General features: G+C 49.1%; 1 protein-coding gene across 4 annotated transcripts; it reads left to right on the plus strand.

Annotated features, from left to right (window-relative positions):
• Nucleotides 1-916: 916 nt before the first annotated feature.
• Nucleotides 917-11,325, plus strand: C19H19orf12 (chromosome 19 C19orf12 homolog). Of its 4 annotated transcripts, none has more exons than XM_032614857.1 (3): nt 917-1,013; nt 5,125-5,294; nt 9,868-11,325. In XM_032614857.1, the coding sequence occupies exons 2-3, from the start codon at nt 5,135-5,137 to the stop codon at nt 10,131-10,133; spliced, it is 426 nt and encodes a 141-aa protein (XP_032470748.1). In that variant the 5' UTR covers nt 917-1,013; nt 5,125-5,134; the 3' UTR covers nt 10,134-11,325. The 4 variants fall into 4 exon arrangements, with proteins under 4 accessions (XP_032470748.1, XP_032470747.1, XP_032470750.1 ...); XM_032614856.1 differs by lacking the exon at nt 917-1,013 and adding an exon at nt 1,067-1,240; XM_032614859.1 differs by lacking the exon at nt 917-1,013 and adding an exon at nt 1,305-1,324.
• The last annotated feature ends 15,631 nt before the right edge of the window (nt 11,326-26,956 follow it).

The raw sequence follows: 26,956 nt of genomic DNA on the forward strand, positions 1-26,956 counted from the left end.
CGGGAAAGCAAGGCAGAGTGCTGGTTACAAGCAGGGGCTTTGAGGCAGGTGGACCCAAGATGGAGTCTGGACCTTGACACTCACTATCTTGGTGGCCTTGGGTAGATCAATCTCTCTGCGCCTTGCTGCCTCCCTTCTCCTGTCTGTAATATGACAGTGGCAACCATGCCTATGTTGCAGGACTGCTGTCAGGATTGAGTGAGACAGTGCAGGGTAAGTCCCCAGAAGTCTTTTTCAGATCTGAGATGGTTCCAGGCCAGATCTTGTCTGGGGGGCTCGGAGGAGATGGGGGGAAGCCTTCTCCATATGCCCCCTAAAGTAGTCCCTGGCCCTTCTGTTACCCACCACCCTCAGACTTTGCACCCTCCCAAGAGCCTCTCCAACCTCAGCTTTGCCCCGAAACTGCACCTCCTCTTCCCTTGGAACCCCAGGAGCAAAGGTGGCGCTAGGCCTTTGCAAAGCCCCAGACCCAGATGCCGCCGGTACCCGCACTGCGGCCAGCTGGTGTTTGACTCTGCCCCGAATATTCACCGAATATTAATTCAGCGCCTTTACTTGTCAAGGCTGCCGTGGTCTCTCCCGCGCCGGAAATGGGGGGAAGGGAGGGGTCCTTAGGTCCTGAGCGAAGGGCCAAAGAGAGAAAGGGTCTCCCAGGAGGGCCCCGGGCTTGAGCAAGGTCCAAGAGAACCCGGACCTAAAACGGATGTGGGCGGGGTGGAGGGCAGGGGTGCGCGCGGCCTCGGGGCCCCAGCGACCCCACTCCAGGTGCCGCATCCGGGAGGGCCGCTCCCGGAGCCGGGCCTGGGCCGAGAGCGCGGCGGCGGCGGCGGCGGCGGCGGCTGCTGCTGCTGCTGCTGCTGCTGCTGCTGCTGCTGCGCGACCAGGTGGGTGGCGCCCCGGAAGGCCCAGCGCTGAAGAGCCGGAAGGCGGGAGGGTGGGGCCTGCGCGCCGGGAGGGGCGGCCTGGTGTCCCTGCGCCGGCCGGCCTGTGACCTCGAGGCGCCGCCTCCGCAGGTAAAGGGCTCCGAGCTGCTGGAGCCGGGAGGGGGAGGGGCGCCCGGAGCGGCTGGCGTGCCAGCTGGCCGCGGGCCTGGCTCTCCCGTGCCGGGCGCACGCTCTTCGTGCATTCATTTTCCATATGGAGAATCGGGGTACACGGAGGGCTGTGTGTGCATGTCACCTCCTGCAGGAACTCCTGTGTCTGCGTGTGCCCGCGCGTGTGACTTCCCGCAGGAACCGCGGTGCGTGTGGCTGGTGTTATATCCGCAGGGCGGAGCACTCTTGGCCTTGCCCTCTGGGAAGAGAATCTGGACGCTAGTTTAGAGGTGATCAGGAAGGGATGTTACTGATTTAGGGGCTGGGGGAGATTAACTTTGTGGGGACTGGTAGCTTCTTTAGCCTTTAAAACAAACAAACAAAAGAAATAGGAATATTTTGAGAGGGTGTGAAGCGACCTACTCATGGGCCAGGTAGGTAGGTAACGTGTGCTCTGCTAGGGTCCTGCTCGGCTCTGGCCTGCGTTGCTGCAGATGGCAGCCCCAGTGTGGCTTGTGCTTTTGATTTTTCAGGAGAAATCACAAGTCTGAGGTGTATGTGAAATCTCTTGATTTTAAAATTCTGGCAACTAATTCGTTTTTAAAAAGTCTGTGGGCTAATCTGACAGTGTTTGCTGATGGGATCCAATCTTTGCCGTGGGGCATAGAGGTGGAAAGACACGGTTTATAGGAGCCAGTGGGCACACTGGAGCTTTGTAAATTTCACAAGCAAAGTAGAAAGTACTGAGGATTGCAGGTGGGCAACATCACTCTGATTCTTAAGTGGCCCTGCTTTTCTAATTTTTAAAAAGAGCTGTGTGCATGGAGGTCTGTGTTAGCTCTGCAGCCTTCCTCTCCTCATCTCTCACAATCTGGTCCACCTCAGAAAGCCAGGCTATAGTCTCAGGGACGGGCTCATCTCCCTCTCACCCAGATCCCTGCTGTAATCGGCAGACCAGCCTGGGTGCTTACACGAAACCAGGGCTTCACGTTGGCATTTGCCTTCCCTGTGGCTGGCAGATGGGCTTCCTGTGACCAGAGCCTGTTTCGTGGACAAAGCTGATTCTGAAATAGGTGTGATATGGGGGGAGGCACACTCCCGCCCCATTGAGGTCTGTCCCCATCAGAGTGCTCCTGTCTCCTCCCTCCTCAACCACTTCTCTACTGCTTACAGACAAAGGCAGCTGGAGTGGGAGAAGGAGAAGCAGGACCGGCTTCCTTTCTCAATCTGGCAGCCCTAGAGAAGTTGGGAGGCTGAGCTTTTTAGCAAGGGCTCAGGAGATGGGGCTGCAAACCTTTCTTCCCCAACAAGAGTCTATTGATGCTCTAACTTCTAAAATGATTCTTACAAGGAAATTAAACCAGCATTCCCTTGGATGGAGGCAGCCACAATGCCACCTCTCTACCCATGGTGTGGAGCCATTGAACCCAGCTGGAATCAGGCCACTTCCTTGCCTCCCCTCCACACACCATGACACCTGCTAGCTCTCCAGTCCTACAGAGCTCTGGGCTTGTGCCTTGTGCTGGCCCAACTGGGCTAAGTGGAGGTTGGAAGTGGCGTTTGCACAGTGATGTCTCATTAGCCCCTGTGGGTTTCGACCTAAAGTCATTCAGAGCAGGTTGGAAACTGTTTTTTTGGTTTTTGTTTTGTGGGTTTTTTTTAATAGACAGTAGAGGGTGAAATGGGTATATATCTATTGCCTTCCTCTTTTACATACCTTTTCTTGCTGTGCAGAAACTCTTTCAAGAGTACAGATCCATAATTCTGCAGAAAGCCTGTTTTAGGAGTGGCATCTGGGCAGAGTACACTGGCCTAGAAGCCGGACTTGCAGATCAAGCATGGCAAGGCTCAAGGTCTTCATGCCTCTGGGAATGGGAGGCTCATTGCAGCCTCCAGAGGGGCCTTCGAGGGACCTGTGCTTCATCTCCCTTTTTTCAGCATAAGTGACAGATAAAAAGCTGGATATAAACCAGAGCTAAGCTAGAAGGTGACTAGATATTTTACAGGAGGATTTTTAGCTTTTTGAAAGGTTTTACCATGAAATTAATTCCTTTGGTTATCTTAATATGTACTTGAAATTAAACATTTTGTTTGCATAGCTTTACAGGACCATGGCTTTTGGGTAAATCAGGTTACTCTCTCTCCCCCCATTTCTGAGTGCAGTTCCTTCGCTGTTATTAATGCTATAATGTTATCTTGACAGTTGTGCCTGGAAAATTCTTGACCTCTGGAAGGGTGGAAGGGGGCTCTCTTGCAGGGAGGAGGAGGGGGCATGTGCTCTGTCTACACGTGGTCACCGCTGGTGAGCAGAGGGGCCTGGAAGCTAGCAGGCATTTTAGCAGATCTAGGACACTTGGGAGACAGAGCAAGGACAAACACACTTGAATTCTCCTCTAGTCCATTGGGCAACTCTGCAGGACTGCCCCTCCACTGCCTCTCACACCCCTGGTGAACAGACACATCTGGGGGATGCCTCTTTGCATTTCTGAACTCAAGGACTGAGTAACAGACGTCAGACATCTTGAGTCATGCTCTCATAGACTCTTGCTGTCCAAAGTGAGGGCAGAAGATCACCTGAGGGTGCTTGTAAATACAGAATCTCACCCTGCCCATAGGGGCCGTGTTTAACAAGATCTTAAGTGACTCCTGTGCACTGGTGGAGAATCACTGATGTCAAGAATATAAAAGGAAAAGAGGGGAAATTTACAGGGGCTGGAGCACAGGATCCCTCTTACCTCTCCTGGGACTACAAAGACGTTCTGACTGGTGATACAGGAGATCCACAGATTTGTTCTAAGGGCTGAGAATTCTCTCTTGGGATTGGGAGGATAATTTTACATTAGAGACTAATTCTGGATTATTCTTGGGTTTAAAAAAAAAACCCTCATATATCCAAAAGATATTGAGTAATAGAGTCTGCTCCAAACTTCCACAGTCGAGTTCCTTTAGTGAATGTTTGCATGTCTCAGCCTTAAATGAAAAGGGGAGTGTTGGTGAGAAAGGAAAGTGCCCATCAAGCCTTGGGTCTAGCCGAAGCTGGAAGGAGAATCACCTGCTCATTGCTGCTTTGATTTTACTTCCTATCCTGCCAGGTGGCCCATCAGTGCCAAAGCTCTCCATTCCCACCAACCTTGGGGCGGAGCCTGCCCTGCCCTCACCCTTGCCCCTGCCTGTCCTTTTCCTGCTAGTGTGGCAAAGAGTTTCCTGACCCCAGATAATTTTTCTAAAGGTCATTGTTCCAAAGTACACCCATCCATCTGTCATCTGTCCATCCATATGCAAACCCCTGGAATTCTTTGATTTCTTTTATTCTCTGGTTGTTTCATCTTACTACATCATCCTGTCCTTGCCTTTGATGTCTCATGAGTAGAACTGGATTGACTCTATGAGTGGTTGCTTATAGAAGCCAGTGGTGTATGTTAGGAACCAAACGTTCATTTAGAGCCATCATGTCTGAGAGTCTGCAGTGTTCCAGACTCGCTCCAGGCACTTTGCTTCCATTCTACTTACACTTTGCAAGAATCCAGCCTATAGGTGGTTTATCTCCATCTTACAGGTGAAGAATCTGCCATTCTGCTCAGGGTCATCCAGTGGGTGAAGGCTGTGCGGTTGCAGAGTCCTGTGCTTTCCCCTTCTCTGGCTTGGCATGCGCAGAGATGCCCTGTCACACAGGAGATGACCAGGGGCTGGGACTTTGTGCACTCGGCCAAGGTTTGCGCTCGGGGATTGCCTGAGCCAGCTGAAAGGCCCCGATGCAAGAGAGCTCAGACTTGCCTCACTCGTGATGAACTGGTGGAACATGTGGCCAGCGTTGCTCCTTAACCTGTTGTAAATCAGAAGTTAATCAGAGGGCAGAGAAGACCTTTCATCCACCCTGCTGATTCAGTCTGCTTATTAACTGAAAGCTGCCCTGCTTTCTCTTTGGCAAAGGACTCGGCACATGACTGGGGAGTGCTGTCATCGTGCATACAGCAGAGGTACTGTTCTGTACCAAAAATGGGGAACCTTCCTTAAAACTTTAGGAAGAGTAACATTTGGGTAGAAATATGCTTCACTCATTAGAACTCTCCTTTGGAATGCTTCCTTCAAGGTGTGCTGCGATGCCCGTCGCGGTGGAGGACATCATGAGGCTGCTGTGCTCCGTCTCTGAGGAGAGGAAAATGCGGGCGGCCGTCAGGCACTCCGGGAGGGGCGCCCTGGTCACAGGGGCCGTGGCCTTCGTTGGTGGTTTGGTGGGTGGCCCACCAGGACTAGCCGTTGGTAAGTGCAAGTGCCTCACAGGGACAGTGCAGTTGTTGGGGAAAAAAAGACCTTTGAAACCTCAGAGACCTCATAAAAGCCTCTGCCCTGTGTGAGAAGTTTGTTGAGTTGAGGTTGCTTCTGTGAAATGATCTTTGGGTACATAAGTCATCCTGTTAAAAACACAAGCTTCTGTGTGAATGTCTCAGAAGTGCAGGGCTCTCTCAAATGGCATCTGTCATGCAGCCCTGGAGGACACCTTTCCCCCCAAGGGATGTGTCCTAGAGTCTGAAGATTTCAGGGTATCCTGGGTCCCTTGGACAGTCTCCCTCCCCCCATCACCATTACACATCCAGAGAGGAAGCTGAGATTTGCCGGGCACCTACTGGGGGCTGATGCTGTAGAGCCACTTTACATAAACTCGTTCCCAGAGCGCTTCCCCATTCTGAAAGCAAGCAGTCCAACGCAGGAAAAGCAATAAGCTAACTCGTGGAGTGATCACCCCTGTCCCCTTCTTTTACCACCTGCTTCTGTTTGGGAACCCGTTTCTGGCAATAAATGAAACTTTGGCTGATTTTCCCATCATTCATTGTTGCTAGAATGAAGTTGCTTCCTTTGGACTAGGAACCGGAAGAATTCCTCTGTGGCCCAAACCATGGGCTAGGGGTGGTGTCAGAGAGCTGGCTGCTGTCCAGGTCTGACTTGAGGAGGGGCCAGATAAGGCCTCCCTCGAGGTGCTTCAGATGGACCCTGCAACACAGGGGCATCGGCTCAAGGCATGGTCTGCTGCATTGGGCTCAGTAAATATTTACTGAACGCCTCCTCCGTGCCAGGCAGCCTGTGGTGGGATACAGGGCCTGGGAAAGCTCACAGTCTGGTGGAAGTCCTTTCTATATGGCTTGCAGTCTTCACATGAATACAGGCTGGAGAGGTGACTGCTTTTCTGCTGAGGATGGTTTGTGTGTCCCAGCTCACCAGTAAGGCTTCCTGCTCTGTTCTTCCCTCTGGTAGCAGGATTGACATACAAGGACACTGTATTAAGCTGAGCCCACACCGGGGAGAAAAATCAGCCTGTGGGTGGCCCCAGACCTTCCATCTATGTATTTCCATTTCCAGACTCTGTGAATTAGTGAGTCTTGACTTAAGCTTCTTGCTATCCAGGAAGTAGCCCGTGAGGGAGGAGACAAGGCCATTGCCTTCTTCCTCAGTGACATCCTATATCTTTGTCCCACTCCATCTAATGTGCTCAGGGAAGGCTAGCTGGGATCATTTATCATATAGCTGTGCCCAAATGCCATTTTGGGAGGACATATTTTATTCAGATTGAGTAAAAGCTGGTAGAGAACAGGATGTCTGCAAAGAGAACCCCAGGGATTTGCTACTTGCAGCCCCTGGTCATGGGCAGGAGCATCATTTTACCCAGAAAACAAAGGAATTTTCTCTTCTCCAAAGACTTGGTAATTTTCTGGTCGATATTTCCTGGCGACTTTTTGCATTAAGTGCTGCTCTAAATCAAATATTGATGTTCTCACAAAGGTTTAGTGCAGATGAGTGCAACTCTTATCAGCTCTTAAGTGTTTCACTGGTGTCATGGGGAAAAGTTCAGTAAAACTTGTAAATGACTGGCCCTCCCTCCCTAGAATGCTCCTTATTTTCAGACTGGGGGGAAGCTGTCTAAGGGCAGTGTTCAGCCTCTAGGACATGAGGCTGGCTGGTCCCCAGAGAAGGTGTGTGCTACCAGGTGCCTCCATACTTGGTTTCCTGAGATGGTGCAAGATTTACTTACTGTTGGCTGAGTCCAGCTTGCAAATGGGTTCTCTGTGGCCTGGGCTGCATTCTTTTAGATAAACTTTTTATTTTGGAATAATATTAGATTTACAGAAAAGTTGCAAAGATAATGCCGAGAATTCCCATATATCTCTCACCCAGTTTCAGTTCCTATATTACCAAGGCACATTTGTCAAAACTAAGAAACCAACACTAACATTACTATTAACTATTCTTCAGACTATATTTGGATTTTATCAGTTTCTGCATCCATGATCTTTTTCTGTCCCAGACCCAGCACAAGACAGCACATTGCACTTAATTGTCATGTCTCTTCAGTCTCCCCAGTCTTGTTTTTCTTACCCCACTCTTTTTGATTCTTTTCCCATATAGTCCATTACAGAGTATTGAGTAGAGTTCCCTGTGCTATACAGTAGGTCCTTATTAGTTTTCTGTTTTATATATAGTAGTGTGTATATGTCAATCCAAGTCTTCCAGTTTATCCCTCCCCGTTACCCCCTGGTAACCATAAATTTGTTTTCTACATCTGTAACTCTTTCTGTTTCATAGATAAGTTCATTTTTACCTTTTTTTAGATTCCACATATAAGTGATATCATATGATATTTGTCTTTGTTTGACTTACTTTACTCAGTATGACAATCTCTAGGTCCATCCATGTTGCTGCAAATGGCATTATTTCATTCTTTTTTATGGCTGAGTAATATTCCGTTGTATATATGTACCACATCTTCTTTATCCATTCCTCCATCGATGGACATTTAGGTTGCTTCCATGTCCTGGCTATTGTAAATAGTACTGCAGTGAACATTGGGGTGCACGTATCTTTTTGAATTATGGTTTTCTCCGGATATATGCCCAGGAGTGGGATTGCTGGATCATATGGTAGCTCTATTTTTAGTTTTTTAAGGAACCTCCATACTCTTCTCCATAGTGGCTGTACCAGTTTACATTCCCACCAACAGTGCATGAGGGTTCCCTTTTCTCTACACCCTGTCCAGCTATTATTGTTTGTAGATTTCTTCATGATGGCCATTCTGACTGGTGTGAGGTGGTACCTCACTGTGGTTTTGATTTGCATTTCTCTAATGATTAGTGATGCTGAGCATCTTTTAATGTGCTTTTTAGCCATCTGTATATCTTCTTTGGAGAAATGTCTATTTAGATCTTCCACCCATTTTTGAATTGGGTTGTTTCTTTTTTTGATATTCAGCTGCATGAGCGGTTTGTATATTTTGGAGATTAATCCCATGTCGGTTGCTTCATTTGCAAATATTTTCTCCCATTCTGAGGGTTTCTCTGGTCTTGTTTTTTACCACTTTGATACTTTTGAGGAGTACTGGTCAGGTATTTTGGAGAGCTCCTCTCAATTTGGGTTTGCCTGATGTCTTTCTCACGAGTAGACTGTGGTTATGGATCTTTGGAAAGAATACCGTGGAGGTGCAGTGCCCTTCTTGTCACACATTTCAGGGACATATGACACCTACAGGACCTCCCTTGTGATGCTCACCTTGATCACCTGGCTAAGGTCATGTCCGCCAGGTTTCTCCACTGCAAAGTTACTGTTTCCCCTTTCCATACTCTACTCTTTTACAGAAAGTCACCAAGTCCAGCTGGGCTGCGTCTTTTCAATATCTGATTGCCGATATTTAAAAATCAGGGCTTCCCTGGTGGCGCAGTGGTTGAGAGTCCGCCTGCCGATGCAGGGGACACGGGTTCATGCCCCGGTCCAGGAAGATCCCACATGCCGCGGAGCGGCTGGGCCCGTGAGCCATGACCGCTGAGTCTGTGCGTCTGGAGCCTGTGCTCTGCAACAGGAGAGGCCACAGCAGTGAGAGGCCCACATACCACAAAAAATAAATAAATAAATAAAACTCATAAGACTTTTAAAAGATACATACTTGGTATTCCATGTGGCAGCAAGTGGCTGGCGTAGGGTAGCCATGTCTCCTTTAGACAGCGACCTGTCTCTCCAGGTCACCACAGTCCCACTCAGCTCACTTCACTCCTTTCAGCTACCTGCCTGACCCCTGTAGGCACTTGAGTTTGAGACCCCTGCTCTAGGACATCTTCCTGTAGCAGACTGCACCTGACCTGGTTAAATAGAACTTTCCACTGATACAAGGTCTTCAAATTCCAAAATAGTGTGCTTTAACTTTGATAATAATAAATTGACATTTAAAAATAATGTTTGTGCCCTTTTGGGGTAGCAGAAAGAGAAGTAGTTGAATACGTTAAATTTGTTATTTATCATCATACAACTTTGGAGGGGTTGTATGAAAAACATTGTTTCAAGAGAAAATACCTCCTCATCTGTCTGCAGGGTCCTTTATAACCACGTGGTTCCACTGGAAATTTCAAAGTTCAGGGCTAAGACTCATATTAGCCATCCCGTGGAGGAAACTCAGCCTCACCACTGAGATGGTTCTCCCTGAAAATGCATTTGCTTCTCAGCCCTGTTCTTTGAGATGAGAGAGATTTTTATGAGAAGCATGGAAACCTTCCGCCCACGAAGAGGATTTTAGTTAGCACAGCTCTCAGGAGGGGAGATGCTTTGTGTTGCACGGTGAGCGCAGAGCTTAGGGGAGGGCACGTTTGGGTGTCAATTATCTGAGCCAGATCGACCAAAGGCCACGTCAACCTTTGCCCTCTGCCCTCCTGGCGGAGCAGGCATGAAGCCAAGCCCATTCTGACCCGCTCATGAATGTGCCCACTCGTCACAACGGTAGATGTGAACTCAGTGAGAACCTGTGACTATCGTTTATGAATATAAATGACCGACTAATTGAGTCCTTCCTGTTTTCTAGGGGGGGCCGTCGGGGGTTTGTTAGGCGCATGGATGACAAGTGGACAGTTTAAGCCAGTTCCTCAAATCATAATGGAGCTGCCACCTGCCGAGCAGCAGAAGCTCTTTAACGAAGCCACTGCCATCGTCAGGCACCTGCAATGGACGGACGCCGTGCAGCTGACCATGCTGGTCATGGGCAGTGAGGCCCTGCAGCAGCAGCTGCTGGCGATGCTGGCCAACTACGTCACCAAGGAGCTCCGGGCGGAAGTGCAGTACGACGACTAGGCCTCTGCTCCAGGAAGCGGGGTCCATTTAGATGATTCCCCCCGACTCACGGAAGGTGACTGGGGAGCTGCAGGAAGCCCCACGTCATCAGAATATTACCCTAAACTGTAGCGAAATCTCCTGCTGGAGAGGCTGGGGCTGTGCCATATCATGTTCTGGAATTATTGGAGAAGATGCCGTGTTTTGTGGCCGTGTGCACCTGTGTGCCCTGACAACCCTTCAGCTGGGAAGCTGGTGAACAGTAAAGCCGTGACTGCTGCCACGTAGCGGCAGTTTTCTGAATCTACTCTCACTCACACAGGAGCTGGAAGGTCTTCACGTTCAGCCTTCTCATCTCATCGCGTGAAGATGACGCCTGTCCAGGCAGCCGTTGCAGGACCAGCCCTCCCTTGGGACCTTGGAGCTGTCCCCTGCTGGAATCACGTTTACCTCTTGAATGCCCCTTTCCCACCCAGTGACTTGTGAGTCGTCTCAGGGAGGGGGCAGTCGGCCTGCTGAGTGAAGCCACAAACGTCAGTGGCACCCAGCCCCTCCCCCAGTAGCTGCCCGACTGGGCTCTCACCCTCCCAGGGGCTTGCTTTCCCCATCTGAAAAGTCATAGTAGTTCCTGAGTTCTGTTTTTTAAATTAAATATTTTCAGTAAATTATTGCTCTTTCTGAAGTGGTAGAATCATAAACTTTCTCTAAGAAATGAGTCCACCCTAAGTTTCCCCTAATATTGTTTTTGCTTTGCTTTCAGAACCACAGTTTGACAAGTGTCATCAAACTACAATAAATGTTTTCTGAACAGTCCTTTTCTCCACCTATTTGTGTAAAGTATCTCTGACATTTGAAGTTGTACATATGGAGCACAAGGGAAGGGAAGGTGTCAGATTTGTGACTTTAAAGAAGGAATGAAAGCTCCGGATTCCAGGGCCTGCGACCTGACTTTCCAGGCTGCTGTGGTGCCCTGTGCTGCCTGTGAGCACACACTGCCCCGAGCCTCCCTGGCAGCCACGGGATGTCCCTTGGGTCCCAGGGGCCTGGCAGGAAGCTGCACTGTCCACCCTGCTGAGCAGAGTCAGTATCCCGCACCTCTGTGTGTGTAAAGAAAGCTTCAGGGCAAATTAGAACCCAGGGTGATTAAGGAAGGATCAAGCTTTTATCTCAGAAAAGTTGCTCTTTTTTTAAAAATAAATTTATTTATTTATTTTTGGCTGTGTTGGGTCTTCGTTGCTGCGCGCGGGCTTCTCACTGTGGTGGCTTCTCTTATTGCGGAGCACAGGCTCTGAGCACGCGGGCTTCAGTAGTTGTGGCTCGCTGGCTTCAGTAGTTGTGGCTCGCGGGCTCTAGAGCGTAGGCTCGGTAGCTGTGGTGCACGGGCTTAGTTGCTGCACGGCATGTGGGATCTTCCCGGACCAGGGATCAAACCCATGTCCTCTTCACTGGCAGGTGGCTTCTTAACCACTGGGCCACCAGGGAAGCCCAGAAAAGCTGCTCTTTATCTGGCCTTATCTAGCACACATCAGGTGCCCTTTACAGGCCACACTCCTGGGGTTGATGAAGCCACTTTGGACATTTGCACTGTTTGGGTTGATGGGGGGCAGGGTGGGGTCCTTTTAGATGATTATCCTGACTCATAGAAGGTGACTGGGTAGTTATGGGGGGCCCCACCAATTCAACTCGTGTGTTGGGTCCTACTCTGCCAGGCCCAGGGGACACAGGTGGTCCCAGCTCGGAGGTCCTGCACCAGTGTCCCCTGGAGTCCCTTCCCTGGCCTGCCTACCTTTACCCTTGGGAAGACCACTCTCGGGAGGAGATGGCCTGACTCCTGACCAATTTGGGGTCAGATGAAGCAGGCCTTACAGAATAAAGTCACTGGCCTAGTCAGGTCCTGGGTGACTTGCGGTAGACTTTGAGCCCAAGAGGAGTCCAGGCCTTGAGTCTCATCTCCCTCAGGAGCTGAAAGCACTTTCCTTGCTTTCCCCTCACACTCTACTCCCAGCAACTGTGGCTTTAGTATTTCTGCATCTTCTTTGAAATTTTTTCATTTATTTATTTTTGAATAGGTAATACAAGCCTGGTACAAAACTTAGAAGACATCAGAAGATACAAATGGAAAAGGAAGGCGTCCTCCTATACTGACCCCTGCTCCAGCCCCCTTTCCAGATACAGCCACTATACCAATTTCTTGTATATTCCTTTAACTCTGTTTTTAGATAGTCATTGAATGAATAGTATTCTTTTCTTTTATTTGTCAGTGTTCATTGCTGAAAACAGAAAAATCCAGAAAAGTATAATGAAATAAGAACCATTAAAAGTATCACCACCCATGGGACTTCCCTGGTGGTCCAGTGGTAAAGAATCCGCCTTCCAATGCAGGAGATGAGGGTTTGATCCCCGGTCGGGGAACTAAGATCCCACATGCCTCCAGGCAACTAAACCCGTGTGCCACAACTACTGAGCCCGCGCATCTCAACTAGAGAGCCCACACGCCCTGGAGTCTGCATGCCACAACTAGAAAGAGAGAAAACCCACACGCCACAACTAGAGAGAAGCCCGCCTGCCACAACGAGGAGACCACGCACTGCAACGAAAGATTCCACGTGGCACAACTAAGACCCGGCACAGCCAAAAAAAAAAAAAAAAAAAAGTGTCACCACCTAGAAAGCCACTGTTAACAAATTTGGCATATGCAAACCTTTTAATGCTATGTATGTGTATTTCTAACATATTTGCATCTTTACTGTTTAGACCTTTTGGAGCACTCTTACCAATTAACATTAAATAACATTCGTGATGTATGTTGAAATCTCTTGTAAACATGTGTGATGGCTTTATAGTATCCCACTGCACTAAACCATATGCACACACCTGCTGTAGTGTCCTTTCTAGGCTTTCACTATTATAGTGCTGCATTTTTGTGAACATTTTTGTGTGCATACGTTATGCACACAGAATATGTTCATATTTTCGATTATGATAGATAGTCTGTAAGATAGATTCCTCAATTGCTGGATTAAAAAGTATGTAATATTTTTTAAGGCTGTCGTTCTATTCGGTCAAAATTCTTTCCAGAGGGGCAGTATCAATCATTTGCTCTCCCAGCAACAGGTTTTGGGGTGCACATCTCATCACATCCTCACCAAGAAATAGAATGAGAGTGTCTTAAAGCTCTATTAATTTAATGGGTGATTATTGACATCTTGGTTCGAGTCATTTATCTTTGGATTATGAGTAGGGTTGACAAGGCCAGGGTGACCACCTGGCGGCCACCTACCCAGGCGGTGCTGAGAGCCCCTGAGCCCCCATGGCCCAGGCCTAGCAGAGAGTGAGGGGGCCCTGGCCTGAGCAGAGGGCTGGCGGGGCGATGGTGGCTTGTGGCCAGGAAGCAGCAGGGGAGTGTCAGCAGCGGGAGCCTAAGGAGGCAGCTGATGAGGAAGCCTTGGTGGGGGACCCAGTAATTATACAAAGAAACCTGCTCTGGGCCGGTTATTAACCTGCTTCGGTGTTGACGCGACAGTGCCGAGTGAGATTTTTCCAGGCAGATGGTGTATTTTTAGCTAGAATGAACTTTTCTATTTTTCTGGTTTTTGGAAGCAGACACCGGGGTGTGTTGCAATGCGGGAGGACCGGGGCTTAGGGTGTGGAGGAAGGGTCCTCTCCCCATTACTTATTGAGAGGTGCCATCTAGTGGGGAAGCGGGTGCATCCTTTCTCTTCTTCCCTCTGAGCCGGGCCTGTCGAGCCTTCTCTGAGTCTCCAGCCAGGCCAGGATGTGGCTCCACAAGGATGATGTTTTGTGAGTTCCCCTTGGGAGGGGGCTGGGGCCTTCCTGAGATTTTTTTTTTTTTTTTTTTTTTGCAGTACGCGGGCCTCTCACTGTTGTGGCCTCTCCTGTCGCGGAGCACAGGCTCTGGACGCACAGGCTCAGCGGCCATGGCTCACGGGCCCAGCCGCTCTGCGGCATGTGGGATCTTCCCGGACCGGGGCATGAACCCGTGTCCCCTGCATTGACAGGCGGACTCCCAACCACTGCGCCACCAGGGAAGCCCTTTCCTGAGGTTTTAATAAGCTATGAACAGAACATCAGCCACGTCTGCTGCAACCTTTTTGTATATAAACCAGAATGTCTCTCAGTCCTGAACAATCAACATATGGCAGTTAAGCAATGCCAGGATTCATCTAAACCACACAGGGAAGAAGGACTGTCTGATATATTTTCAGTTTGTTGGGAGGAGATAAATGGCTTTATTCGCTGGAGGTGGCATCTTGGACCATTATGATGACAGCGGGTCAGGAGGCAAAGCTTGGGCCTGGCCGGCTGCATCACAGCCTCGGGGCTGCTAAGGTACCCCAAATGCTGGCAAATGGAGGAAGTTAAAAAATGTTTTTCTAAATTATTAAGCTGGAGGCTATTTAATTTTTGTGGGTTTTAAGGGGAGGACTTTACTCGTTCTCATTTGCAGTTGAACAAATGAAAGGATAATATCTAGGAGTTATCTGTTATACACCAATTAATTGGAATTAATGAATACACATGATCAAACGCAAAGCTGGCAGGGCTGTGGGAAACCAATGTATACACATACAGACACTCCACTGGAGAAAATACATAGTGATACAGTCTTTTGGGAGAGTGATTTAAAGGAAAAAAGTCACAGGAACCATAAAATTGTATATACTTTCCAGCCAACCAATTTCACTTCAGGGAAAATATTACAATAAAATAATTCAAACAGAAAAAAGATAAAGATATTCATAGCACTGCTGTTTATGATGGCAGGTAAAAAAGGGAAACAATTCTGATGTTGAACAACAGGGAAATAGTTAAACTGTGTATGTGGGCAATGTAATGGAATACTAACAGCCAATTTTAATAAGTAGTAAATGGGGGTGGGTGTATGAAAGTCTGTGGAATTGCTCCATGCGCATGATTTGCCTTACAGCAACTTCATACTTATGTGCTTGGGGGAATAAAGAAAAAGACAAGCTGTAACTAGTGCTGGTGACCCCAAGGGCTTCCAGTGCCCCAAGGGTGTGGCTCAGGGGAAGCGGCACAGGTGGATGAGAATCTCAGAGTGTGGGCATCTTGTGCCTGAGGGGATTCTAGTGTTTTTAAATGTGAGTTACTTACCTATCCGCAAACCAGGCAAGAACCAGCCTGGTCCCCAGCTCCCTGGGGCTGCTCCTCCCAGGAACTGTTCAAGTCCACGTCACGAGCAGTGTCCTCACAAGCCTGCCCCTACAGAGGCGAGGTCCCACTGCAGCTCGGGGTTCCAGAGCACAACTCTTAGGGGTGTTACGTGTGCCGCCTGACCAAGGCAGGAGGGCCAGCCATGCTGGGAGCTGTTTGGATACAGGGTCTTCTCTCTAAGGTCTGTCCAATAGAAATATAATACAAGCCGCAAACACAATTTTAGATTTTCTAGTAACCTCACTTTTTAAAAGTAAAAAATAAATTTAATAGTATACTTTAACCCAATATAGCCAACATATATTATCATTTCAACACGTAATCAATGGAAAAGAGTATTGAGATATTTTCCAAATTTTTATATTATCTCTTCGAAACTCAGTGTATATGTCACAATTACAGCACATCTCAAATCTGAGTAGCCACGTGTTAAGCCACGTGTGGCCAGTGGCTACCACGTCAGGCATCACCACTCTGTAAGATACATAACAGAAAACATAAAGATGAAAGATTTTTCTTTTCCCCTTAGGTTGCCAGTGATATAGACATGTCCCTCTAAGGACCAGGAACCTCTTTCTGTCACTTCTCTGTTCTGAAGTTCAGCATCTGGGCTTGTTTGTGGTCCTTGTTAGAGGTCAAGATCAGGTTGGATGGTGCTATGGACTGAATTGTTTCTCCCCCAAATTCATATGCAGAAGCCCTAAACCCCAATGTGACAGCATTTGGAGATGGAGCCTTTGGAAGATAATTAGAGTTAGGTGAGGCCATGGTGTGGGGACCCCCATCCCCACAATGGGATTAGTGCCCTTGCGAGAAGAAACACCAGAGTGCTCCCTCTGTCTCTCTCTCTCTGTCTCTTTCTCTGCCATGTGAAGACAGGGAGGAGAGGGCCGTTTGCAAGCCAAGAGCCCTCACCAGAACCCAGCCATGCCAGCACCCTGATCTTGGACTTCCAGCCCCCACAACTGCGAGCGATACATGTCCATGGTTAGGCTACCAGTCTGCAGTGCTTTGTTATGGCAGCCTGAGCAGACTGCGGCAGGTGGGAAGCTGGGAGGCAGAGGCTTACTGGGGACCTCCCAGATCCCTGTTCTCTAACCTGATTTAGGGGCAACAGCATTTTCTCCCTGCCTTAAGATGACAACTTGACCTGGTGTGTGGGTGAAGACCCCCCTGGATGAACATCCTCAGCCACTAAGAACCAGCCTTGTCCTTCTGTCCCAGGCACAGGTGGCCCTCAGAGGCCTTGGAGGATGGTACCCCTTAATCTCTACCCCCTTTCTGCCTGCACCTGCCAAGCTGAATGTGGCTAAAGAAAACACCTGCCCACAATGACTGGTCTCACTCAGCACCGCTGTGTTTTCCTAGTTCACTTCCTCTCCCACTGCCTCTCCTCTCCTCAGCTCCCAACCCTTCCTCCTCTGTCTTCCCTCAGGTCATGACCTTCATTCCCTGAGAAAAGGAATTAACCGGAAGAGAATGTTCACTCCCTATATCTGTGCCCATCTTTCCTCCTGGTGTTATGAACCGCCCTTGCTCTTGACTCAGGCCAGCCCCTCCACTGGACACCAGATCCCACCCCCTCCCTCCTGAGGGCATTGCTCCAGTCATTTTCCTCCTTCCCCCTCATTGCCACGTCCCCCGCTGCACAGACCTGTCCCATCAGCATGCACATGTGCACGATTTCTCCCATATTAAAAAAACAACAAAAATTTCAGCAAGGGTACCAGGAAAATTCAGTGGGGAAGAATTGTCCTTTCAACAAATGGTTCTGGAACAACACGTAAACAAATGAAGCTGGATGACCCCCTACCTTATAACATATAGAACATTAACTCAAAATGGATCATACATCTAAATGTAGGAGCTAAAACTATGAAACTCTAAGATGAAAACATAGGAATAACTCTTTATGACACTGGATTAGGCAGTGGGTTCTTAGATAAGACACAAAATCATAAGTGACAAAAGAAAAAATAGATAAATAGGACTTCATTAAGATTAAAAACATTCGTGCTTCAAAGGACACCATCAAGAAAGTGAAAAAACAATCCACAGAATGGGAGAAAATAATTGCAAATCATATATCTGATAAAGGACTACTATCTAGAATATATAAAGAACTCTCACAACTCAACAATAAAAAGACAAATAACCCAATTTAAAAATGGTAAAGGATTTGAACAGATATTTCTCCAAAGAATATATTCATGGCCAATAAGCACGTGAGAAGATGCTCAACATCGTTAGTCATCAAAACCCCAATGAGATACCACTTCTCCCCTATTCAGATGGCAAAAATAAAAAAGACAGTAACAAATGTTGATGAGAATGGGAAGAAATTGGAACATTTATATGTTGCTGTTGGGAATGTGAAATGGTGCAGTCACTTTGGAACACAGTTCGACAGTTCCTCAAAATATTAAACAGAATTATCATATGATCCAGCAATTCCACTCCTATGTATATACCCAAGAGAACTGAAAACATATGGCCACACAAAAACTTGTATACGAATGTTTATTAGCAGCATTTTTTACAATAGCCATAAAGTGTTAACAACCCAAATGTTCATCACTTGGTGAATGGATGAACAACACGTGGCATATACATTGTATATAACATACAACAGAATATTATTCGGGAATAAAGAAAAATTATATTATGTGTATACTGATATATGCTACCACATGGATGAACTTTGAAAATATGCTAAGTGAAAGAGCCAGTCACAAAATACCACATATTCTATGATTCCATTTATATGAAATGTCCAGAATAGGCAAATCCATAGAGACAGAAAGTAGATCAGTGAGTGCCAGGGGCTTGGGGAGAGGAGGAATGGCTGCTCATGGACATGGGGTTTCTCTTCGGGGTGACAAAAATGTTCTGACACTAGATAATGGAGAGGGTTGCACAAGCTGGTGAATATACTAAGAACTACTGAACTGTACACTTTAAAGAGGGAGGGTGGATTTTATGCAACATGAATTATATCTCAATAAAGCTATTTAAAAAAACTCTCTTTGGCACTGCTGCCCCCTCTAGCCACCACCCCATTTCTCTCTTTCTCTTTGCAGTGGAATTCCTCACAGGAGATTTCCACACTCACTGTCACCAGTTTGTCTCTTCCCCTTCTGGCAGGCATCTGCTCCTACTACCCCACTAAATGATCTCCTGTTGAGGTCACTGTCCTCCACGTTACTAAACCCAGTGGTCATTCTCAGTCCTCATGTTACCCGACCCGTGGGCAGCATTTGGCCCAGTTGACCACGCCTCTCCACTTGGCCTCCCCAACCCTGTGCTCTCCTGGTTTCCTCCGGCCTCCCCGGCTGCTCTTTCTTGATCTTTGCTACTTCCACCTCCAGTCCTGACTTGTAAACACTGAAATGTCCAAGGTTTGTTGCTTGACCCCTCCTCTATCTCTCCCTCCCTCCCTCTCTTTATTGAGGTAAAATTGGTACATAACATTATATAAATTTCGGGTATACAACATTATAATTCAACATCTGTGTTCATTACAAAGTCTAGTTACCATCCATCACCTTACATTTGACCCCCTTCACCCATTGTGCCCATCCTCCCAACTCCCTTCCCCTCTGGTAATCACCAGTCTGTTCTCTGTGTCTATGAGTTTGTTTTGTTTTTTTGTTTGTTCATTTGTTTTGGGGGTCTTGTGGGGTTTTTTGGTTTTAGTTTTTAGATTCCATATACGAGTGAGATCATACCATATGATTTTTTTTCTTTCACCTTCCAACTTTTTTCACTTATATTATCCTCATGGTCCATCTATGTTGTTGCAAATGGCAAGATTTCACTGTTTCTCGTGGCTGAGTAGTATTTCATTGTATATGTACACCACAGCTTTATCCATTCATCCACTGATGGACACTTACATTGCTGCCACGTCTGGGCTCACCCCTTCTCTTTTTTTTTTTTTTTTTTTTTTTTTTTGCGGTACGCGAGCCTCTCACTGTTGTGGCCTCTCCCTTTGCAGAGCACAGGCTCCGGACGCGCAGGCTCAGCGGCCATGGCTCACGGGCCCAGCCGCTCTGCGGCATGTGGGATCTTCCCGGACCGGGGCACGAATCCGTGTCCCCTGCATCGGCAGGCGGACTCTCAACCACTGCGCCACCAGGGAAGCCCCTGCGCCACCAGGGAAGCCCCCCTTCTCTCTTCTATCTACAGCACCCCCCTGGGGCTCTCATCCTGTGCACAGCCTGCTCACTCACTGAAGATTCCCAAGTGTGTTTGTCAGCTCAGACTTTCTTCCTGAACTCCAGTCCCTTAAATACAACTGCTCGCTCAATCTTCCCAACTTTACATTCCAAAACTGAGTTCCTGAAACCATACTCCCCACTCCTCAAAAAACCCACAACAAACAAGCAACAACAACAAAGCAGCTCCTCCTTCAGATTTCTGGATCTCAGAAACAAGGGGCTTTACGCCTCCAGTTGCTTTGACGTCTTTCTTTCTCTCACATTCTATATCCATCCCATTAGCAAATTCTGTTGGTTCTTCCTTCAAGTATATCCGTAATTTAATCTCTTCTCAGCACATCCACTTGGGCCCTGGTCCATGCCACCATCATCTCTCCCTCCTCAGTGATCTCCCAGCTGCCCTCCTGGCCCTCTTAGTCAAGCTCATGGCAGCCCGTGATCCTGCTAAAAGATGAGTCAGCTTGTGCCACCTCTCAGCTGAAAGCCTTCCCATGACTCCCACTGTCTGACTCCAGAGAAAAACCAGAGCCTTTACAGTGCCTCCAGGCCCCTACTTCACCTCCCTCCCCCTTACCCCTCATCTCCTTCATCTCTTTATCTCCAGCCACTGGCTCTGCCCCAGCCATACTGGCCTCCTCCATGCTCCTGGACCAGGGCAGCGACCTTCCCACCCCAAGGCATTTGCACTTGTTTCTTCCCTCTCCCGAATATCTGCCTCATTTCCTTCAGGTCTTAACTTAAATCCACCTTTTCAATGAAGCCCTGCCTGGCCACTGGATCTGAAACTGCGGCTGCCCAGCCCTCACTGTCCCCTACCCTGCGTTGTTATCATCTACAGCACTCAATGCCTACACATTTACTCCATTACAGACTTTTTTTTCCCAGATGATATAGAGACCATCTATATCAAGAAGAGTGTTGAGATAATCTTTTCTGAAAACAAAAGAAAAAGCACATCAGCAGAGCTGAACTGACAAGGGACAGGCGTGAGCATTTCCAAATAGTGTGGTCCCTCTTGGTTGGAAATCACCCTAGTGCTGGAGAAGACACCAGAGATACAGTATAACATACCTTAAAAAACTGTATTTGCCTGTCTCTCTTCAGTATAGTGTGAGCTCCAGGAGGGGAGGGATTTTTGTCTGATTTGGTCACAGCTATATTCCCAGTGCTTGTAGGTACTCAATCAATACTTGTTGAATGAATAAACAAAAATTTAAAAGCTAGCAGGCAGGTTTTCTCCCATTTCATTTTGCATCCCATACGCAGGCTGACTGCTTCTCGCAGGCCAGGCCTAATTCCCACACCATCTCCATCTCACACATCCACTCCACCCAAGTGCGAGAGAAAAGGCAGCCTCCCGTGTGCCTGGTGAGGCTGGCTCCAACGTCAGCGCAGTGTCTGAGGCCTACGTGCCAAGTAACCTTCCAGAATGAAAGCAGTGGAAAGACAGACAACACCAACTGCTGGTGAGAACGTGGAACGACTGGAACCCTCATCTACTGCCGGTGGGGTGCCTATTGGTTTGCCTCCTGCCGAGAACTGCTGGGTAGCATCTGCTAAAGCCATGTATACATCTCGCCTATGGCCCAGCAACTTCACTCCTAGTTATGTGCCTAAGAGAAATGAGGGCTTACGTCCACCAACAGACATCTATAAGATTGGTCGTGAACCCTCATTCACTGATAACCCCAACTGCAAACAACCCAAATGCCTGGCAACAGGATGAATAAACAATTGTGGAGGGTTCTCAGAGTAGAATACTCTACTAGGATGAAAAACAACAACCACATCACCCACAATGACGAGAGGAATCTCACAGACACAATATTGAGCAAAGAAACCTGAACAAAAAGATACATACAGTGTGATTCTATTCATGTTGTCGAAGAAAAGTCAATCAGTCGGTCTAAGAAAGAAATAGAAAATTTCATTCGAACCAGACTGAGGATTATAACCCAGGAACAGCCTCTCAGAAAGCTCCAAGAACTGTTCCACTTGTTAGAGATCAAAGCACAGTTACATAAGTTTTTGAGACAAAGGGCTGTGTATTAAATGACATATTGTTGACAGTTTACACAATCCAGGTCTCTGAGTACAAAGCGAGTAGTGGGTCATGGGTCATCATGGCCCCTTGCAAGATTAAGAAAGAAGGTTATGGCCTAAAGAGTTGTGACCCTGGATGAGATTAAGGAGGAATGTTATCTCCTAAGGAGGTCTGGTTAATGCAGATGCACAGCACACACTAAAGGGAGGAGGCCCAAATGGGCAGAGAAAAATTTTACGTTAAAATTTTTCTTGTCTTGCCATAAAGTATGAATTTTATTTCATCAATATGAAGTTTAAAAAAATAGGAAAAAATCTGTGGTGACAGAAAGCAGAACATCAGTTACCTTTGGAAGCAGGTACTGCTTGGGAGGGACTGAGGGAGCCTTCTGGGTGCTGGAGATGCTCTCTATATCTTGATCTGGGTGGTGCTTATAGGTGTGTGTGAGAGTGTGCAAAGTCTCACTGAGCTGCATGCTTGAAGTTTGTGCACTCTTCTGAATGAAGGTTAGACCTTGATAGAAAGAAAGAAAGAAAGGAAGGAAGGAAGGAGAGAAGGAAGGAAGGAAGGAAGGAAGAAAGAAAGAAAGAAGGAAGGAAGGAAAAAAAAGAAAGAAATAGAGAAAGAGAGAAGGAGAGAAGGAAAGGAAAGGAAAAGAAAGGAAGGAAGAAAGGAAGGAAGAAAAAGAAGGAAGGAAAGAAAGAAAGAGAGGAAGGAAGGGAACGAAGAAGGGAGAAAGGAAGGAAGAAAGAGAGAAAGAAGGAAAGAAAGGGAAAGAAAAAGGAAGGAAGGAAGGAAGAGAAAGGAAGGAAGGAAGGAAGAGAAAGAAAGGAAGGAAGGAAGAAAGAAAACAAAAGTCCCAGAGTGGTAACCCAGACAGATGACTGCTCTGTCTTATATCCGACCCTGTGCTAATTTCATCCTTGTAATGCTCTGAAGACCTGTTGATTTTCCTACCTGCTCACTACTTGACCTTTGGCGAGGAGGTCGATGTGCCGAATTACCTAGGACCTAATCCTGGAGGACACGGGTGCTTTCACAAAGTATATCCTTGAAGAACTTGGTCTCTCCGCATCATTGCTCTCCTAACTTGAGGAGGGCTGGGAAGGCTTTGTTTCCCCCAATCAGATTTTCATCTGAATTATGTTTGTTCCTCCACTCACGTGATAATCAGCTTGTGAGACAGACTGCCTGAGTGAGATGTCGCATTGTTTTTGACTTGAATAAAGGAAACAATCACTGTGAATGTTCTGTTTACATATCTTGGAGCTGTTCATCATTGGGTGGATTTCTCCCTAACTGAATTGAAATCTGCACAGTGTCTTGGCAACAGCCTCATTCTGGGTGTGAATCTGGGCCCCAAGACCCTCACCTGGTCCCTTTCCCTAGACTCCTTGGTCCTCTTCCCTGAGAGCTGGTCTGAGACCCCCGTCACACGACTCAGGACCACTCCTCTCTCTGCGCAGGTGGAGGACCCTCGCAGCTCTCAGTAGGTCTCCTCACTTAGTCCCATGGTTGCACTGGTTGTCCAGACTCATGTCCTGTGCCCATTTCTAGAGCCAGGGTGTAGGTGAGTCAGCTGCAGCAAAACATGTGGCTAAAGGTAAGGAAGAGGGCTTCCCTGGGGGCGTGGGAAAAACACTCCGTGATCTCATTTTCTCTCATGTTAGTACCATACTCGCAGCACTTCTGACCCCAGATGTGCGGGGGTTCACCCAACCCGCCCCTCCCTGCACCAAGCAATTCTCTGTGACACCGACTGGACGTCCTATAATTCAATTCCATTCTGTCACTAACTGGTGTTGAGGGCTTAGTCCCATAAGACTGCCCCCAGTTCAGATGCCAATCCCAAGTCCTAGGTTGTCACCTGTACTTCTGACAAACTGGCTCTAAATCAGGGTTCCTGTGACCCCCCCTCCTTGGGTTTGATAATTTGCTAGAACAGCTCACAGAACTCAGGGAAATACTTGTTTACTTGTTTGTTATAAAGGATATAATAAGGAATACAGATGAATAGCCAGATGAAGAGATGAGTGGGAAGGGATGTGGAGCTTGGGTGCCCACTCCGGGTGCACCACCCTCCCAGCACCTCCACGTGTTGAGCAGCCTAGAAGCTCTCCCAGCGCTATGCTTGTGGGATTTTTATGGAGCTTTCATCATGATTGATCATTAACTCAATCTCTCCCCGTCTGCGTGGATGGTGGAGGTCGGGGGGACTACAAGTTCCAAGCTTCTAATCGTGGCTCAGTCTTTCTACTGCCCACTAAGGGTTGCTTCATTAGAAAAAGAGACACTGCTGTCACCCAGGAAGTTCCAGGGGATTTAGGAGCTCTGTGTCAGAAATGCTCCTGTGCTCTTATCACTTGGGAAATTACAAAGGTTTTAGGAGCTCTGTGCCAGGAACTGGGGGCAGAGACGAATATATATTTTTTGTATTATTTCACACCAGGGAATACCAGAGTGTGACCGCCCGAGGGAGGAACATGCACTCAGGTGAGCCACGGGTGCCCACCACACCGTGAACTTGCTCCAGCAGCAGGGGGTAGGGAGCAGTAAGCAAACTGGTGTTTCCAGGTGAGGACACAGCATGAGTGCAGAACAGAAAGAGCACGGGGATCCTGGCCCTGTCCTGGGGTGATGATCTGCACACCAGCCCCACTCAGTGCTGGGCGCCCGTGAGCCCTGCCTCCGCTGTGGCCCCCCAGGCCCCCTCCCTCTCACTGAGTGCCTTTGCTTCAACTCTGACTTCTACTCCAGCTCAGGTGTTGGGGAAAGAAATTGTCAGCTAGTGGCTGGTCTTAGACCAAGCCTGATGGGTTCTTCCACTTCCTGAGGGGGGGGGGGGTGGGGACCCCAGGAGCCTTGGTTGAGATACAAAGGAAGGCATTTTGGCATTTTAGAATGTTGGTAATTTACAAACTACTTAAAGTTTGTGTGTGTGTGTGTGTGTGTGTGTGTGTGTGTGTGCCAGAATCCTGGGACCCTGATTTCCTCAGCCCTGGGCATTGCTGTGGGCAGCCAGAGGACCCTCTGTACTGAGAAAGAATGGGTGGCAAGGATGGCTGGCCCCAGGCCCCCACTCCCACCCCTCCCTGCTTGGGAGGCACGGTGGGCAGGAACCGGTCTCTGGAAAGCCTGTTCTTTGGGGTCAGAATTTCTGGCAGGATCCCTAAGCTGACGTTCCAAGGACTGAAATTTCCTCTTGTTTTTGCCCAGAAACGTCTGGCTCAGCCTGCCCTCCCTCTGTCCCCCCCTCCCTCGCCTGCGCGCCTGCCTTTCTGTCTTTAGTGTTGGAACATTCCGGTCAGAGCTGGGCTCTGTGGTATGGAGAGCAGCCAGCAGGAGATGGGATCTGGCCACTGCTTCTCGTGCGGCAGTGACCCTGACTCGCGTGTCGGGGACACGCCTGCCCTGGGGGCCTGTGAAGGGGGCGGGGAAGAGCCCCAAGAGCCTCCCGTGGGCTTCACTCTCCTCTCCTTCCTGCGTCCTCACTGTCTGTTCCTCCCTTCTAGACTCATCCAAAGCCAGTCTGAGGCTTTGAGATGGGGAGTCCAGGAGGGGAAAAGGAGGAGGCAGGCCGAGAGGGGCTGGAGGTGTCTGTGTTGGGGACGGGGGCGCCCTGCCTGGTCCACGTCCAGCTCCATGGACTTGTGTGAACTGCTCCCTCCAAGGCCCTAACGAAGCTCCTTCGGTGCTTCAGTGCACCACAGACTCCCTCAGTTCGGACCTGGGTGGCCTGGAAGGGCAAAAGGGTGGGGGACAGGCAAGGGAAGGGCCAGAAGACACCCCAGTGTCTGGCTAGAAGGCCTGAGTGCAGGCGCCAATGCAGGCCAGACAAGCAGGTTAGGCCAAGCCGATGGGGGCAGTTGTGGCCGCAGGGGTTGTCCTTGTGAACCCAGCATCTTGCCAATGGCCCCCGGGAGCTAGGGCAAGTCACAAGACTACCTCCCCCTAGAAGAGAAGCATCTGTGGAATGGCCAGGGGCACTGGGCCTGTGCTGGGAGCTGTGGGGGCCGCAGATGAATGATGACTGAGCTGCCCCCTGCCCTCGAGTGGCTCAGACTTGAGGGCCAGCTTTGATGGGCACAGGCCCACTCAGGCACCTCCGGGGGGACAGAGGGTACGGAAGCTGAAGCAGGGCTGCAGGTGCTCTGGGAGCATAAATGGGACAGCCATGCTGACCTGGGGCACCCTAGGAAGGCAGCAGAGTGGAGGTGGCAGCTGCACTGGGGTTCACAGGAGGGCTAAGTTCATGGGCAGAGGTGGAAGTTCATGGCACAGAGACAGCAAGTAGCCCAGAGAAGCCCAGAGCCTGGGTCAGTTGGTCTTAGTGAGGCAGACCCCTCTCCCCGACCTCTGACCCCCACCCCACATTCTGCCCTCTAAGCACAGGTCCCACTGAGTCTGCTCAGGGCTGAAGCAGGGCGCCTAGGTGGAGGGCAGCGGCCCTGTCACAGTTGCGGGCCTGGGCACAAAAAGAGGCAAAGGCCAGGCGGTGAGCACTGAGGAGGGAGGCTTCAGGCAGCCCAGAGCCTGCCAGCCAGGTGCGAAAAGCCCCAGACACAGAGGCGGCCCCTCCCCTGCCCACAGCCCTCAGGAAGGCCACTTCCTGCAGGCCCAGGGCAGAGGAAGTGGCTGCTTTGCTTTGCAAGCGTGGCATGAGAGACCCTGGGTCCTGGCTGAGAACTGGGTCAGCCTTGCACCCACTCCCACCCTGCCCAGTGGCTGAGCCCGAGAGTGGCCCTGACCCACCCTGCAGCCTCTTTGTGGCTGTGTCCCAGAGAACAGGCTGGGGCAGGAGAGAGGCCAGGCCACCAGAAATCCTCTGATGCCAACCTGGATGCCATCCCCAAGGGAGCCACTGTATCCCTGCAAACAGGTGTGATGACACCTTTCCAGAAAGCTCTGCCTGGGTGGGTGGGGGTGGATGGGCACTTCCTGCCCTGCCTGAGAAGGCAACAATCAGTGTCTTGGGGGAGGGGCTGGTCTCCAACCCTCCAGAAAGAGGCCAGGGTTCTCATCCAGTGCCTTGACTGGGGGCTCCAGGAATGAGGCCCAATTCCCATTTCCTTGTCATCCCCTCTGCCCCAGTGCCCCCAGCCTATTTCTTACTTGATTCATTTATTCAGTCAACAAATTAATGCCAGGGACAGGAGGGGATGGTTAACAAAAAGACCCAGACTCCCAGGCCTCATGGAGACTACCACCCTCTATGATAAAGTCCTGCCCTCCTCTGAGGCTCAACCAAACACTACCTCCTCCAGGAAGCCCTCCCTGATCAAACAGCTGTCCTGAGGGCCTTAGGATGGCCTGTGTCTGCCTCTCTGGGACCAGTGCACAGATGGGTCTCAGTAAGTGGCAGTCACAGACCCTCCTATCAGCAC

Source organism: Phocoena sinus, chromosome 19 (assembly GCF_008692025.1).
Source record: "Phocoena sinus isolate mPhoSin1 chromosome 19, mPhoSin1.pri, whole genome shotgun sequence".
NCBI lineage: Eukaryota > Metazoa > Chordata > Mammalia > Artiodactyla > Phocoenidae > Phocoena > Phocoena sinus.